The following is a 17,204-nucleotide window of genomic DNA, read 5'->3' on the forward strand; positions in this document are numbered from 1 at the left end:
AACATGTAAAGTTGTCAATATTTGTAACTGATTAGATTATTTGTGTTGCTATTAATACTTAATGACATTATGTTTAGTCACCCAATGGTGTTATAACAATGTAATACTGTAACATGATAATGTTAGCTACGTAATATGCTAAAGTCAAACAACGAATAGCAGCACAATTGTATGTTTATGACACAGTTATGTTTGGTCATAGGTCAAGCAAAGCAGCTACTGTAGTAAACACCTTTGCCCCACCATTTTTAAAGATGGCTGCCGTTTGGCAGTGGTATTGTACTACTGTAAGCACGCAATCCTAATTATGTTCCAATCTCTTGCCTCTTGTGTTCTTCCCCTGGCTGTGAGAATAGACCTCAAGATGCAGACTCCTGGGAACTGTATCAGCAGATGAAGTTCAGGTAGCGCAGCGCAGCACTGCTCTCTGCTTCCCGCTCTGCCTCTCCAAACCTCTCTCCACCACCACCACCCACCTCACCCGACCCGAACAGAACACCACCACCCTCAGGCAGCCACAAAATGTCTCGCAGCAGAGCTGTGAGGCAGCGCTCAGGGGCTCTGGTGGTGGTGTTGGTGGTGGTGTTGGGTGTGCTGGTGGTGGTGATGGTGATGGAGGGAGGGAGCGCTGGCTAGGGGATGAGGCTCATGCGGGGAGGGAGGGATGCTGGAGGGTGGGTGGGGCTGCAGAAATCAGAAAGGGCTGGCCTCCACAGAGCAGCACGTCTGGGTGGTGGTACTAATGAGAATCAGGGGCGTAGCAGCAAATTTTGGGTCCTATGTACAATCAGCTCCAATGGACCCCCTCAGCCATATATATATACATAAATTGGACTCTGTGTGGGCCCCCGTATGGGGTCCTGGTCACTTTTTAACCCCCCCTGTTCGACACCCCTGATGAGAATACATTATAACAATCATTGGCTGGTACCCAAAGGGGCTGCTCCTGTTTTTGGGCAGCACAAATCCTTGGTGGTGGTCCTATGTCTGGGCCTATCGAAGCCCATTGTGAATTTTGTGTCTCTGATCAGTAAGTCTATGGTGCTTCAGCTGCTAGGGAGGTGCGGGATGGTAGATGATGCAAGGAAGATGGCAGCCACTGCTTGCAGACAATAGAAACAATATTGATAGGACACAGGGGTTTATCAAATTTCCTTAAACAAAATTTGCCTCAGCACCTAGTCTGTTATAAGCCGTGCTGTGTTGTGAAAACATGACAACTGAAAAGCTTTTACTGACTGTGTCGCTGTGGCCACACTTTTGGAGTTTCTTGGAGTTCTATCTAGCATTCAAAGACTCCAGCACTCTCAAACCCCATGTCCTGTCAAGGGTCTTTTTCTCAGTTGTTTTTATATAGACTCTGCCTGTTGTAAAGCTGTCTTTTTCCAGAAATATATGATTGGAAGCAAGCAATGTCTTCTCTGCCTTGTGATTGAAAAACAGAGATGGGAGATCCAGCCTTAGAGAGTAGATGACCTTACCAAATCAACAAACTGCAGTATTTTTATCTGTCACCTTACAGCCAGAGAGTGCAATCAGTTACTATGAGCTAAGTGGAGGGATTTTGTGAGATTTTTGGATGAGGTAGAAGTCTAGTTTTTAGGCAAGATTTAATTACTGAGTGTTGCGATGTGGTGACTACCAATAACTTAAGTGAAGACTGCATGAAAGTTCAGAACAGTTATACCAGTAGCCTTTATCACTGATGCTAACAATGCCAATGGGAGACGGTGGGCAGTTTTCCCCCTTGCCTGTGTGACTTTAGAGCTACTCTCAGAACGTTGGGTCTCCCATCTCTGTTCAAAATACACTCTGTGTCAGGCTATATGTTGCATGGGACAAAAATGAAATGATCAAGCTTCCTCAGATTTTTGTTTGGGAGGGTTTCAGGCCTGCTTTTGTCCTCAGGTTCTTTGGGTTCCTTGGATATGGTGGGTCCTATCCAATCACGTACTGTTACACTGTGGTCCTCACTGTAGTATCACCAGGTGTGGATGCCATGTTTTCAGAAAGCAAAAGTCCTACTACCGTATTTGTTGATTCTAGCTCTGCACCACTTGCAGCTAGAAAATGGTCCTAGCTGAAGAACAGTGCCAATTACAATAATCTTCTACACAGTAGCCCTGGTTGGAGCAAGAGGTGTTATTTTTGCTTTCTGAGCCTCAGGGACAGTCCACATCCTCTGTAAGCTGAATATTTACCAGACGGAGGAGAAAGGTGTGCTCAGGTTCAGAAAAGTTTTCAAAGTACTTAAAAGGGGTTTGAACTGCAGGAAAAACCGAGCTGCCCACTCCCAAGCTTGGCAGATGCGGAGGGCAGAAACAGGCTGCAACAACATACATGCCTGTGGATTTAGCCTCCAATAATGTGGAGAATAAAACATAACGCCTCAGTGTGAGTTGCTCCGTCTCTGAATATTCAATAAATATTTGCAGCTGCCTACAAACACGCATTCAGCAGCAGCGGCGGCCTCATGTTAATCGTTGCGTCTGGATGTGTTTTCGTGTGTATCTTAATGTGTGATTTCGAGTGGTCAAAATTTGGCTTTCTGTTTGCGCTGTGGCTTAAGACTTAATTGCATGCTTCTTGATCCTCTTACCGGCCCTCTGACTTGTCTCCCGTCTGTTTGTGTGTTGACCCCTTGGCAGCTGCAAATTGATTAAACAGTCATGAATGCATAATGCCACGTCGAATGGGTTTTAAATGAGGTGCTCTCACTCGCCGGGTAGCTGCAATGAACTTTGTGGGGGGGGGGGGGTTGCAAGGGAGATGAGCAGGTGGACTGTGAATCCATTGCTTGGTCCTCCTTAATATTAAATAATGTATGTGTGTGCGCGTGCGCACGACTGTGCGCGTGTGTTTGTGTGTGTGAGGGCTAACCACCTCTATGGTGCATGAGAGTTTCCTGGCTTCAAATGGAATCACCAAACTTGTGCTTTCTCAGGTGATTGACGATATGTGGCTCGAACTTCTTTTTTTCCCAGGTGTGGGCTAACACAACTTGATCTTGCTTGTGTGTGTCTATGGTGCATGTGTGTGTGTGTGTGTGTGTGTCTGTATGCTCGTATGTTCTGGTGTGTGTGTGTATTTGTGTTCCTATATTGTCCCCCTGCACCCCCATCTCAGGTCTCAGTCTCAGGAACGTGGTAGCGCCCCCTCCTGGACCGAGTTGATGCACCCCCACAAGCACAAGGAGCTGGCCAACTACTGCAGCCTCCTTCAGGAGCACTACCACCAGAGCTATGTTAAAGGTGAGAACACCAAACATCTATTCATGCGCTACACATATCACACTACCTTCAGGAGCACTACCACCAGAGTTATGTTAAAGGTGAGCACATCAAACCTCTATACGTACACTGCACATGTCACACTACCTGCCGGAGCAGCACCACCAGATCTATGTTAAAGGTGAGAAGATCAAACATCTATACATAGGTACAGTATAATACACAATCCTACATACACACATATCACACTAGTGATATTACACATATCACACTGCTCTTACCATATTCTCCTAATAATTTTGTTCAGAGGGTCTGGAGCTGCCTAATTGAGGACTGAACCAAAACAATTGGATCTGATTTCACCCAATCGTTTGGTAATGGTGTATGCCCGCTCGTAGTGTATGTCCTAGAAATAGTGATAACTGGGTGCAAGCTTACGGATGGCTGAAGTCAGGATTATATCACACCTTAACTATGGAGATCAGCTCTGTGCAAACAGAGCCGCGGACAGCTTTGGCCGGGCCCGGGCCCGGGACAAAGTAATTTCCCTGGTCCCCACAGTTAATACACGTAAATGTAAGGGGGCACCCCCATCCACCACAAACACGCGCACACACACACACACACACACACACACACACACACACACACACACACACACACACACACACACACACACACACACACACACACACACACACACACACACACACACACACACACACACACACACACACACACACACACACACACACACACACACACACACACAGTGTGTATACTACATAATTGGGACATTAAGCCCCTGGTATATTTATACATAAATGACTCATGAATGGTGGCTTGGTTGTCCCTATGAGAAGGATTTCATCATGCAGACAGGCACTTCAAACTGCATTCTGTATTCTGGGAGAATTGTGTGGTACGGGAAATGTCAAATGCATTGCCCATTTAACTACACCATTGGCAAAGAATGGCTGTGTCTATTTCTTGGCAGTGGTTGGTGCTTTAAAATTGGAATTGTTCTCGGAGCAGAGAATGAGCAAACACATTTTAAAACAAGCAAATAAAAGTCCAATGTGCTGTCCTCCAGCTCAATTAGTTGGTAGCTGAATGGCGGTATAAAAGGACAACATTGTTGCTTCGTGGGGATTGTGGAGAGGTGTCATGCCCTTCACTGCCGTAGTGATTTACTTGAGACCTCTGGACTTGCGCTTTCAGACAAAGTTGGACTACTGTGGCAACAATCCTTCACAAACCCACTGCCGTGTTACATTGACTCAATGAAAATTAGTCACATTGATTCTGAACACGGTTATTCATTTATAATTGCACTGTCTCTGAACTGTGTGCATACATTCAATTCAGAAGAGTACACAGTAAAAAAATTGCATTGTTAATAATTGAACACTAAGAGAGTAATCTGGGACCAAATATCTAGAAACATCTAGAAGATGTTAAATCGACTCTCCAAGGGCTGAATTAACAATAACATTAACATGTTATTCTTTATTTTCATGGATGTGGTAAATGATGTAAGGGAATCATTGCTGCCGCCACCTCACATTTCAAACCTCTTAGAGCCTCCTCTGCACTGCAGTGAATCTGAAGCTCAGCTGCATTGGTATCAGGGTCAGTCTCAACCAAAGCCTGGATTAATTTCAGTCGTTGTCCACAATCCACACGCGCGCTTCAGAATTAGCAGGCTTAAGACACTGGAGTTTTTAATTGTATTTTTCTGCTGAGAATAGACAGAGTGCAATATCTTTAATTTTGGGTTACGTCGCCTGCCTAAGTGACCGTGTAAAAAAAATGAAATTCTGAAATGCATTAGACGACAAGCTTAGCTGCTTAGCTCCGTCGGAGTAGCTGATGCATGAGAGGAATAGGTTTGTTGTGAAATGGTTTGCACGGTTGAAGAAAGTGAGATACAGTACACAGCAAACTTTACAGTGTTCATTAAACACTTTGAGAATCCATTTAACATCATTCAACATCGTATACATGGGTTCTAAATTGTGTTGCTAACCTGACTGCGTGAACCTAGCTATGCACAACTCAACCTCTGATTGTTGGAAACCGTTGTCGGTCAAAAAAATAGCTCAGGTGGTTGGCTGCCAGTGTCTTGCCCCTCCTCATAACATAGTGTTGATAAACACTGAGAACCCATGTATTGTGTATTTGGTCCCAGAGTACTATGTAAGTGTTGAATTAACACTGCATTTTGTTTAACTTGTTGAAGAGTAGTGAATAGGGTTAGCAGATGATGCAGTAGCGTGTTTTAGCGTATCGACATGGTATTAGTGCATGATGCAGTTCATTGCTGTGGAGTAGCAGAAAAGTTGTTTTTAAAAGGACGTAGAGGTTTCGTGTGGAATAGTGAGTGTGGTGTTTGTGAGTGATGCACTGGGTTGTTTCGCAGTATTGGCATGGTATTAATAAGATATGCAGTGGTTGATGTGGTGTGTCGATGTGGTATTAGTAAGTGATGCAGTGGTTTGCTCTGGAGGAACAGGCAGTGTGTTAGTAAGGCAGTGTTTTGTTGTTGTGGGATATCGACCTGATCTTAGTGAGAGAGACAGGGGTTTATTGTGGAGCGTGGGCAAGTTGTTTGAGGTGATGCAGTGGCTTGTTGTGGAGTGTTGACATGGTGGGGGGTAGCCGATGATGCTCATAGGGCAGTTTAAATAAGTTAGTAAGTAAGTACATTTTAGTTTTTATAGCACTTTTCACACACAATACTTTACCATTTTGATGAGGCCATGTAAGGATCACGAGGGGAAAGAATATACGTAGATATACTGTTAAATAAAAACATAATAAAATTTAAGTTGAAGGTGCACTGTGTAGGATGACGGCTAGAATAGATATTTCAACTATGCTGCTCATTGCAACTGTGCCGTCTACTGCCAAATTTAATCTTTTCATGAATATTTACTAAATAATAAATAATATTTACTAGAATAGCCAAAGTATAGTAAGTTTTGGAGCTAAAGTGTCTATTTCTGGAAATTCACAATGAGGCATATTTGGATAAGACAGTACGTAGCAGTATAGGCAAGGCCGCTGACAGCTTTGGCTGGGCCTGGGACAAAGACATCTAAGAGGGCCCCAGAACCAATCAATACAATGTAATGAGGATCCAATTCTGGGCCCCCTCTCTCCCTGGGCCCGGGGCAAGTGACCCCTTTGCCAGCATCAATGGATTGATAACACAGTGGATAGTTGTGCAGTAGCAGGGGCTATCTTGGTAATGTGGTGATGTGTGATTTGTGGTGATGTTTTTGTGGTGATGTGTTTTACACACATGTTTTGTTTTGTAACACAGTCAGTGGATGTTTAAGGAGTAGCAAGTGTGTTTGGTAGTATGGACATGTTGTTTGTAAGTGATGCAGGTGTGGTGTTGCATATTCTCTTGACTCTCAGCTGCTAAAAGTGCTGCAGCCAGCAGCCTGTTACTGATAAATGACAGGGAGGCTGCATGGGAGAGGGTATAAGCTGCTTCAGTAAGACAAACACACACACATGCACACGCACATAGAGCAGGTGTCACACACACACACACACACACACACACACACACACACACACACACACACACACACACACACACACACACACACACACACACACACACACACACACACACACACACACACACACACACATACACACACACACACACACACATACACACACACACACACACACACACACACACACAAAGACACAAACATAACATAAAGAGAGCAGGTGACACCCACCCCCCCCCCCCCCCAAACACACACACACACACACACACACACACACACACACACACACACACACACACACACACACACACACACACACACACACATACACACACACCTACACACAAAGACACAAACGTAACATAAAGAGAGCAGGTGACCCCCCCCCCCCAAACACACACACACACACACACACACACACACACACACACACACACACACACACACACACACACACACACACACACACACACACACACACACACACACACACACACACACACACACACTAACACGGGTGTATTAAAATGGCAAAGCACAGCTGCTTCAGTGGGCAGATAGGCAACCAGATAATTATTAACCTCTCGGGGGACAGCTGGGGATCTGTGTGTGTGTGTGTGTGTGTGTGTGTGTGTGTGTGTGTGTGTGTGTGTGTGTGTGTGTGTGTGTGTGTGTGTGTGTGTGTGTGTGTGTGTGTGTGTGTGTGTGTGTGTGTGTGTGTGTGTGTGTGTGTGTGTGTGTGTGTGTGTGTGTGTGTGTGTGATTTGTCTCTGTTATGTGTGTGTGCTTTGTATGTTCGTGTGTTTTGTATGTCAAAGGCTTAAAGTACTTTCGTGTTGTGGGTTTTTTGTGGGCATCTGCTCAAGCTTGTGCGCGCGTGCGTGCGTGCGTGCGTTAGGGATGTTAACCGGTAGCCATTTAACCGGTGGTCGACCAGATCAACGTTAACTGGTTATTTTTTTCTGCCACCGGTTAGCCGCCACATGGCCGAATTTATTTAGCGCAACCACAGCACAGAGCCAACAGTTTACCGGTTGCTATAGTGACTATTTGTACGACGCTGGATATGACAGGTCCTGTCTGCGCAGTTAAAAAAAAAGGCTTATGTGAAAAATTAAATAAAGAACTTGCAGTGAAATTTCAGTGCTGTGCATATCAGGCACGCAAACATTGTATCATTTAAGATTACCACCGGTTAATGAGGCTCAGTAGCCGGTTAAGATTTTTAAATATTTTTGCCATCCCTATCCTGCATGTGTGTGTAAAGTAAAGAGCTTGGGAAAACTGTGTGATTGTGTGTGTGTGTGTGTGTCTGTGGGTAGTACGCATGTGAGTACGCATGTATGTGCAAAGTTGGAGTGGGTGTGTGTGTGTGTGTGTGTGTGTGTGTGTGTGTGTGTGTGTGTGTGTGTGTGTGTGTGTGTGTGTGTGCGTGTGTGTGTGTGTGTGTGTGTGTGCTTGCGTGTGTGTTCGTGCATGCGTGTGTGTGTCTGTCTGCGCGCCTCCCTCTCCTTGAGATAGTCCTGGTAGCGTTGGACGTGAGGCCTCAGAGGAAGGCGACAGCCCATCGCTCACCTCCGCCTCTGTGCTGACTGGCAAATCAATTAAAGGTGTCTTTAAACTGTCATCTCTGCTGCTGTTGTCCTGTGTGTGTTTGTGTGTGTGTGTGTGTGTGTGTGTATCCGTGTACCTGCGTTTGTGTGTATACTTGCATGTGTGCTAGTGTGTGTATCCGTGTGTGTATCCACGTGCTTGCGTGTGCGTGTATGCTTATGTGTGTGTGTGTTGTGTATGTCTGTGCATGTGTGTGTGTTTGATTCTGTGCGTCATTGCGCGCCTGCGTGCGTGTCTGTGCGTAGCTGGAGCATAGCCACGTGTGTGAACGTCAGTCAGGAGACAAACGGGGCACGGCAGCCGCTGCGTCTGACAGACTGACAGGTCCCCCTATTCAAAGGCAGCAAGGGTACGCTACACTGCTATGCTGCTACGCTACGCTAGGCTACGCTCGCACGCCAGACTGAGCTGAGCTGAGCTGAGCGGCTTTCTCTGTTCACTGAGCAGCTTTCATGGAAACAAGAGTGCAGACAACACACACATACAGTACGCAAGCGCACACACACACACACACACACACACACACACACACACACACACACACACACACACACACACACAGACAGACAGACAGACAGACAGACAGACAGACAGACAGACAGACAGACAGACACACACACACACACACACACAAAGGCAGTGCTTGCACATGCATGTATTCTCTCTCTGTCTCTCTCTCATACACACACGCTCTTACACACACACACACACACACACACACACACACACACACACACACACACACACACACACACACACACACACACACACACACACACACACACACACACACACACACACACACACACAGGCAGGCAGTGCGTACACACATACGCACATGCACATATTCTCTGTCTCTCCCTTTCTATCTCTATCTCTCTCTCTCTCATACAAACACGCACACACACGTGCTTGCACCACACACACACACACACACACACACACACAGTAATCTGCAAGGCTGCTAGGAGACAGTGAAGAGGGTAAAAGGGAACAAGCAGTCTGCAGACGAGAGAGGCTGTCAACAGCTGTCATACACTCTGGATGCTGATGCTTGGTTATGTGGTTGTCACAATGCACAAATATAGACAACTATGCACCATATTAAAAAATATCAGGAGTTAAATATTTTTGTTTAGGCTTTTGTGCACAGGTAGGTGCACTAGGTTTTGTTTGATTTGGCCACTGTTTATTGAGTTGAAAATCATGAAAATGCTTGTGGTAATGGGTAAGGGCAAGCTCTTGTTATTTGTAGGTATACCACATAGAGCAGGGCTATTCAAATGGCGGCCCTGGGGCCAGATGTGGCCCCTGGACGGCAAGGTTTTGCCCCCCCCCACGAGGTCAGAACAAAATGACAACAAATGTGTGCTATCAGTGTCCATGCGCAATTTGCAATCACTAACACTTCAGGTTAGGGATATTTTTCCTATGCACATGAGAGTGATATCTTATCTGAAATAGTCTCATAATAGACCATCAAGGCTACTAAGAAATAGAAAAGCGAATATATCTTCTGTCTGGAAAGTTATGCGCTTGTTTCGCAATCTCACTTTGGACATTGCATGTGGTTACATACATGCATATTCCACTTTCGGCCCCTTTTAGGAGGAATTTGAAAAACTGGCCCTCAGTGACATTTAATTGAATACTCCTACTCTATGTATGTGAACACAAATATTGAGCTCAGTTCACATTTAAACACAGATGTACAATATATACAGGTACAGTTGGGAAGATTACAAGAGAGAGTTTCTCATTTTGTTTCATGAGTTAATGCTATTTTCAAAATGCCTCTGGCTCCGACTGCTTGTTTATTTAAACACAAGCAGGTATCATTGTAGCCAAATAAAAAAGTAAAATAAAATTGCAACCTTGAGTGCCTCAGCATCTGTCTTCCTGGACCATGCTTGTTTATTTATTTTGTCTGGAAAGGCTTTCGTTTGAGTGCAGTGACCAGTAGGGGGAGTGATGTTTTGATGATTCTCTGCACTCTCCCTGTTTTTCATGTGAACAACTCCAGCCGATTTATATTGTATGCCATTCAATTTAAAAATCTGTGTTGTAAAAATTAACCATTTGACTGTAGCTGTAATAGAATAGACGGTAACACTTTACTTAAAGCCCATATCTATAGCGCATTATAAGCTCATTTATAACAAATTATGATGCGCATTATAATGACTTGCTTCATGATGCTTTATATTAACAGTTATGAATAACCGTGAATCTACCTTATAATGCTTTATAAATCCAAGGGTGTCATGAGTGCTCATGAGAGGCTATAAACTGCAGGTTGCCTGATTGAGCTTATAGTACATTATGAGTACCTATACCCTTCTATGCACACTGTCATACACAACTGTCTATGCACAACTGTCATAAGGGCTCATAAGATGCTATAATGTTCCATGTGAGATCATAAGTCGTCAATGAATGCTCTAAGTAAAGTGAAGTTCTAATGCACTGTATAATGCACATCTATAATGCGTCATAATGTACCATAAGCCCCATCAGGCAGCCTGTAGTTTATATCCAGTCACGAGCACTCATAACACCCTTGGATTTATAAAGCATTATAAGCTAGATTCATAGTTATTCACTACTGTTAACATAAAACATCATGAAACATCATGTGTAGTCGTAATGCGTTGTAAGTAATTATAATGAGGGTCATTTCACGTGAAATCAGACAATTTGGGACCCGACTGACCCGGATTTCAATCATACTTGGTGTGCCTTTTTAGTAGCAAGGTAGCACTCCAGAACTGCATTGGTTTGAATCTGACATGAATATTAAGGGAGAAACAGACTAGCGAAGGTTTACAAATGAGGGTAGGACGCTATACATTCAGCCTTGATTATATCAGTCAGTGTTAGTCACAAAAAGATGTCTGTGGTGTTGTTTGAAAGCTCTTTTCTGGCTCTACATATTACACAATCAGCTTGGAATACAATACCCTCAGAATATGAATTATGATAAATTGAAAAAATAAAAATGTAATATCTAAAAAACTCATATTTTAAAATGGCCAGTTCCTTGTCCAAACGTAGCCGGCAATGTCATGAACAACACCTGAAATGCTGGTGTTTGGTTCTTTGGTGTGTGTACGCGCGTGTGTGTGCGCGCGTGTGTATGATTCTGGTCTCCGCAGGTGTGTACCGCAGCCTGCAGCAGTCGTACAGCATCAGCTCGCAGGACGTGCTGACGGCCATGGACTACTGCGAGGAGCTGCTGCAGGAGATCGACATCACTTCCTTCCTGCAGACGCTCTGCGGACACATACGCGTGTTCAGGGAGCGACACCGCTCCGGGGCCCCTGAGCCACCCAGGAGCAGCGGCGGTGGGCCCCCGGCCGCCACCTTCACCATCGGGGAGGCGGAGGAGGACGGGTCAGGAGACGGCAGGCACGCAACCCTCACCTCCGCTCTAAGGTCAGTATACATTAGCTACTTTTGCCTACTGCCACTTTAGTTATTAGGTTAGGCCTCCTCCTGTTCCAAGCAAAATGGCAAAAAAGTTTCTGGTTATCAGTTTTGTTCCCTGAAACGGTTCAGCCTTGGCTCCGGGGGCTCGGCTCAGTATATTTTCACATTGAAACCAAGCATCTCTACAACATAGCCATTGACCCTTTGGGGTAGCTTCTTCATTAGTTCATTAGATTTAAAAATGGCCACTGATAGGACTGTACCATGACCATCCAGACAGAGGTTTACACAGGCCCGTTTCTAGGATTTTGGGGGCCCTAGGCAAAGGGGTTGTCGGGGCCCTAGGGCTATTATTATTTTTGTCCGGGGGGGGGGGGGGGGGGTGTTTGGCACCTGACGGGGCAGCCATGGCACAAGAATTTCTGTTTCGGATGGGCCAGACCATTTTTGGATGGCACTTCAGTCATTGTCACATAGCCTACCATTACAACATGTCACAGAATCCATGGAAACCTAGGGACAAACAAGTCACCTTATAGACAGTGTTGTGGCTAGGGCAACACATGCATGAAGGGCAATGAATGCATAAAAAGCAAGCATATATGTACACCAGCATTTTCTGTGAGGAAATGCAATATTATGATAACTAGTCCCTACAGTTCATTTTATGAAACTTTATGAAGAAAGACCTGGGCAAATAAAGCCCATTCCATTCAGTAGGCTGATCATTTCTCATGAAGTAGGCCCTAGGCTAATTGAATGTTCAGTTGTTTAACCTCTCACATGAAGGCATATGGCCCAATCAGGTTTTTTGACCCTACCATGAAAATCATGATCATTGCACAAATAAAGAATGGTCTAATCTTTCCAATCACTTTTAAAATCTAAGGCTGCTCCATTTGTGCAAAACGAAATATTGACTCATAAAACAATAGGCCTACAGTCCAGAAACTCAAGACTGAGAAACGAATGAGCAGGCACAGTGGGGGTTTGGGGGGATGTCATATTGGTAAGCAAGAATTATGTATGTGTCTCCCCGACGAGATTTTCTTCGTATTGCATCCATCACGCACTTGAAAATACAATCCAAATGTTTGTGTTCCAAGGTGTAATCCACATATAGTAATAGCAAGAGTGCTACAATTTAGCTATCCCACTCAGCGCACTTGTGTGACTCGTGTTATCAGATAGGCATTACATTGTTCATTCGTTTCTTCTTGCGTTTGTCCACATCCAAAACAGTTCCGTGTCGGGAAAAGGCGCGTTATTGAACAATCGACGTTTGCCCAGTGCTTGTTACAGCACGCGGATTAATGCTTCACAGACGTTTTTGAAAACACAATACACTGTAGCCTTAATGAAGCACCTTCCTGTCTGTGCGATGTCAACTGGCCTGGGACAGTTTGGTGGTTTGGCAGTACAGAGAGTAGGCCTAATGTGTCGTCTTCAAAATTAACTTGTATTATAAAAGCAACTGTCTTGAGCCAAAAATGTAGAGCGTAATGTACGTAGGCTAAACTGGCGTCTGCGCAACATCCAGTGAGACATTATGTCGCTTGATTTTGAGTTTGTCTTTGCGCTGAATTTGACGCTTGCGTTGTTTGGCAATTGACATTTTCACGTTGTCGCTGATACAAACCTATTGGGGGGGGGCTCGAGCAGGGGGTATTAGAGAGGCGCTGTTGCTTCCCTCGCAGCAGAGCCCTTCATACAGATGACAGTGCCTTATTGTAAAGCTATTTAAAATCGTCATTGCTGTTGGGTACATAACCTGTCGTCCTTGGGGGCCCCACCTAGTCGGGGGCCCTAGGCAACTGCCTACATTGCTTACCTTAACGCAACGGGCCTGGGTTTACAGCTCATCAAAAGATTTTCAGTGAAGACAGTGTGAAATGTTTTGGTATAATAAATGTGTTTTTATTTTTAATTTAATTTAATACATTATAGTGTGACTTTAATTTAATACATTATTAAAATATACGGTATATATTATTCTAATAAATTGACAATTCATCAATGAAATATTAAATTTAGCAATCCAATACATGAAATGAAATATAATGTCCACATAATTTAATGAATTTAGAATAGAAGTTCATAATTATCATTTTTATTAAGTCCAATTTGAATAGCCTAATTTATGAGTTCATCGCCTGGCCCTCTTTCTCTTTGGCTGCTCAGGCAGGGGCTCCTCACTAATATCCACTTCAAAGACAGGTGCATGAGGCTTCAGGGTCGGACTGCAATAGGACTCTGAGATTTGGACTCGGCCATCTGCATCTACTGTCTCCACAAACGAAGGGCAGTTGAACTTCTCCCACATTCGCTGTTTGATCACTCGGCCCATCTGAAGGTCATAACGGCAAGCATTGCCAGACTTGGTGGTCAACTTTGGATCCACCACGGAGTGGTAAATTCTCTTGAAGTCCTCCACATTGTAGCCGTGGATCCTCAGAGGCTCCTCTTGGAGCTGTGGTCCATTGCTGAAGCTGGGCTTTAGGTTTTGGATGGATGCCGGTGCTGAGGTTGGCTGGCGGAGGTCAGGGAGCACAGCAGCGTTCTTAATGTAGCGCTCATCCAGAGGCTCCTTCAGCTGCCTGAGGCTGCTCTGGAGAGCAGCTTCCCTCCTCTTCCTCTCAGCTGCCTACATAGAGTTAAAATAGAGACTTTTTATTTATTCTGCTTTTTTATTTTATTATTTGTGCTTTATTTTCATTAATTGGGCCTAAAATGACTTTTAATCTAGGTAACAGAGACTGAAGCTACTGTATGTGAAACTATATGTTACCTCAGCTTTGTAAGAGGAATCATCAAGATGTGGAAAGAACATGTCCTCTCTCTCCCTTGGAGATGATGACCACTCAAAGGGGATGTTAATGTCCTGAGGACTGAATTTCTTTCCATCATGCTGGTCTTTGCCACCGATGAAACCATGGCAGGGTGTCTGGGGTATTCCTAACACCTGGTTGAGGCTATAGGGTAGACCTGCAAAAGATGCCTGAGAGCAGACAGGAGCAGCCGGTAGGTCATTCAGGGCCTTGGGCGCCTGCTTCTGCACTTTGCTGGGCATGGCACAACGAGGCTTGGCCAGTTTGCGCCTCCGTCCTTTGGTCTCGCAGCTGGCAGTGTCACCTCCGCTGGCACCTGGCTGGGTATCGAGTCCTGATCTGCAGACATTCTGGGGCCCAGACAGTTGGACATGTAGGGCTGGAGTCTGCACTTCACAGGGCACGATGTGGCAAGGGTTGACCAGCTTCTTTCTGCGACCTTTGGCCTCACTGCTGTCCACATGGCCACTGATGGCACTAGCTTCGGCATGCTGTTTACAATACGTATGATCCTGGTGTACCCTAAATTTTCCATGTTGAGCTACTGGAGCTGCCAGGAATGTAGGTTCACCTTGTTGGACAGTGCTCTGCTGGTGAACAGGTTGTCCAAGGCTCAGTAAGATGGAGGCAATCTCAAGTGTCTCCTGGAGGGGCGCCTTGGGCACAACAGGTATCTCCTTGTCAACCTGAGAACCCACTCCAATCTCTGCTGCCTAGAAGGAAACAGGAATGTTAGGCTATTTAGGTTATGTGAACTCAATACATCACCTGCCCCCCCTCAATACTTCAGGACTATCGATACTTTGAGATGCACATGGATTTTTATGGATTTATTATTTATTTACTGTTAATATATCTTTTATTTTGTGGGCATTTGTGGGTTGCTACTAAACATAATCTCGCTATATTTATATAGTGACAATAAAAGTCTACTCTACTCTACTCTACTCTACTCTACTCTACTCTACTCTTATGTAAGTGAAATAAGCCTACACTCCAATCTTGTCATGACACTAAACAGCATAAACTTACTTGTGCAACATCAGCTGCTTGCTCATTTCTTGAAATCAGTGGCTGAGTTGGCTTGCTTCCTCCAACAGTGGTCTGCAATCCCTCTCGAGTGGAGGGGATGACAAACTCTGAGATGAATCCACAGCGAGACCCCGGAAGTCCAGTTCTTTTTATACGCAGGATCAGTGGGCCACAGCTGCTGTTGCAGGTAGCCTCAGTGGAGACAGGTTGGTGGAGAGGAGCCTGTATAGTAGAACTGTGTCCATTTGCACCATTAGTCATGGTGTGGACACACTTCTTTTTAGACAGGCTCAACCCTTCCACATAGTAATCTTGAAGGCGTTTTGGTAGAACAGCAGTCCTTCTAAGGCCATAGTGGCCATTCAGAGAATGGCACTCACTAGCCTTTAGGAGAAAGGATAAGGAAAATTATTAGAAAAAATCTATTAAAAATCTAAAATTATTTAATGAAGTGAAAGTAATAATTTGTAACTTACCCTTATCATATTTGTTGAAAGAAATCCACCAATAAATGACCAAAATACAGTGTTTTTGCCAGGAGAATCAAGAGTTCTGACTGTTCCAGTTCATCAAAAGGTGAAATTCTCATTGTTTGGATTACGTTGCCAATGGTGAATTTGGAATTGAGAATGTAGAATGTTTGTGATGTCACTTATTTCTGGAAAGCTGAGTCAGTGTACAATATTCAAAAAATATCAACTACATGTTTTGGTTAAAATAGCCAATATTACATGTTGAAAGAGGTTTTGGTGCTTTTGGCCTATTAAAATTGTATAACTCAGAATTTCTGTATCATATAAAAGGAAATGTTAATATTTGTATTTATTTTTTTCAAATAAACAAATAAGTATTTGAATATATTCTATTAATGCATTATTGTGTTAATACATTTATTTTTAATTATTTTTAAAAGTGTAAATACTATTCTTTATATTATATAAATGATTTCACATAGGCCTATTCACATTTGGCTATCAAAATAGCCATCATTATAGAATACCATTCACCCCATGACAAAAAAAACAAAAAACATTCACACTGTCAAATCACTGTAGAAACTTCTTGGTATAGTTAATTAAATGCATGATTAAACTAGAAATGCACTCAGAGAGTACATATCTCTGCTAAGGAAGGTGATCGAACATTTGGCTATGTTACTCCCTATTTTTTTTTTCCAAGTCTTTCGCCTTGTTTTTGTGGAGTTAGAAACTGGAATGTCATAATTTCCCCTATATCCCACAATGGTGAAGAATCTTTTTTTTTTTTAATCCTGAATCCGAGCCATCATCTGGATCATGAACAAAATTGAACTGATTTGTTCCTTATATCATTTCCAACAGCTCCACAAAGTTTCTTTTTTTTCTTTTAACATTAGCCTTTATTTAGACAGTACAGTTGAAGCATGTGATATGATGTGTTAACGCGCTGCGCCACAGCACCACCGAACTCCACAAGTTTCATCAAAATCCGTTCATAACTTTTTGACAGACTAACCAATGTGACCGAAAACATGACACTACCCTTCTCAATCGCCTTAC

General features: G+C 43.9%; 2 protein-coding genes across 4 annotated transcripts in view; one reads left to right on the forward strand and one right to left on the reverse strand.

Annotated features, from left to right (window-relative positions):
- Positions 1 to 17,204, forward strand: part of szt2 (SZT2 subunit of KICSTOR complex) — a 178,512-nt gene that overhangs the window by 23,569 nt on the left and 137,739 nt on the right. For all 3 annotated transcript variants that reach the window (XM_063201598.1, XM_063201599.1, XM_063201600.1), the window contains exons 26-28: positions 357 to 404; positions 3,127 to 3,251; positions 11,533 to 11,812. In XM_063201598.1, coding sequence (XP_063057668.1) covers positions 357 to 404; positions 3,127 to 3,251; positions 11,533 to 11,812 — 453 coding nt within the window. The remainder of the gene's footprint in view (positions 1 to 356; positions 405 to 3,126; positions 3,252 to 11,532; positions 11,813 to 17,204) is intronic.
- Positions 13,689 to 16,225, reverse strand: LOC134451272 (uncharacterized). Its single transcript, XM_063201601.1, has 4 exons — positions 16,143 to 16,225; positions 15,667 to 16,050; positions 14,595 to 15,347; positions 13,689 to 14,450 (listed from the first exon to the last, which is right to left on the reverse strand). Exons 1-4 carry the CDS (start codon positions 16,149 to 16,151, stop codon positions 13,953 to 13,955), a joined length of 1,644 nt encoding a protein of 547 aa, XP_063057671.1. The 5' UTR covers positions 16,152 to 16,225; the 3' UTR covers positions 13,689 to 13,952.

Source organism: Engraulis encrasicolus, chromosome 6 (genome assembly GCF_034702125.1).
Source record: "Engraulis encrasicolus isolate BLACKSEA-1 chromosome 6, IST_EnEncr_1.0, whole genome shotgun sequence".
Lineage (NCBI taxonomy): Eukaryota > Metazoa > Chordata > Actinopteri > Clupeiformes > Engraulidae > Engraulis > Engraulis encrasicolus.

Coding starts and splice junctions, on each gene's coding strand:
- LOC134451272 (XM_063201601.1), bottom strand. Junction 15,348..15,666: donor AAGCAGCTGATGTTGCACAA/GTAAGTTTATGC, acceptor GTTTCCTTCTAG/GCAGCAGAGATTGGAGTGGG. Junction 14,451..14,594: donor ATTCCTCTTACAAAGCTGAG/GTAACATATAGT, acceptor AACTCTATGTAG/GCAGCTGAGAGGAAGAGGAG.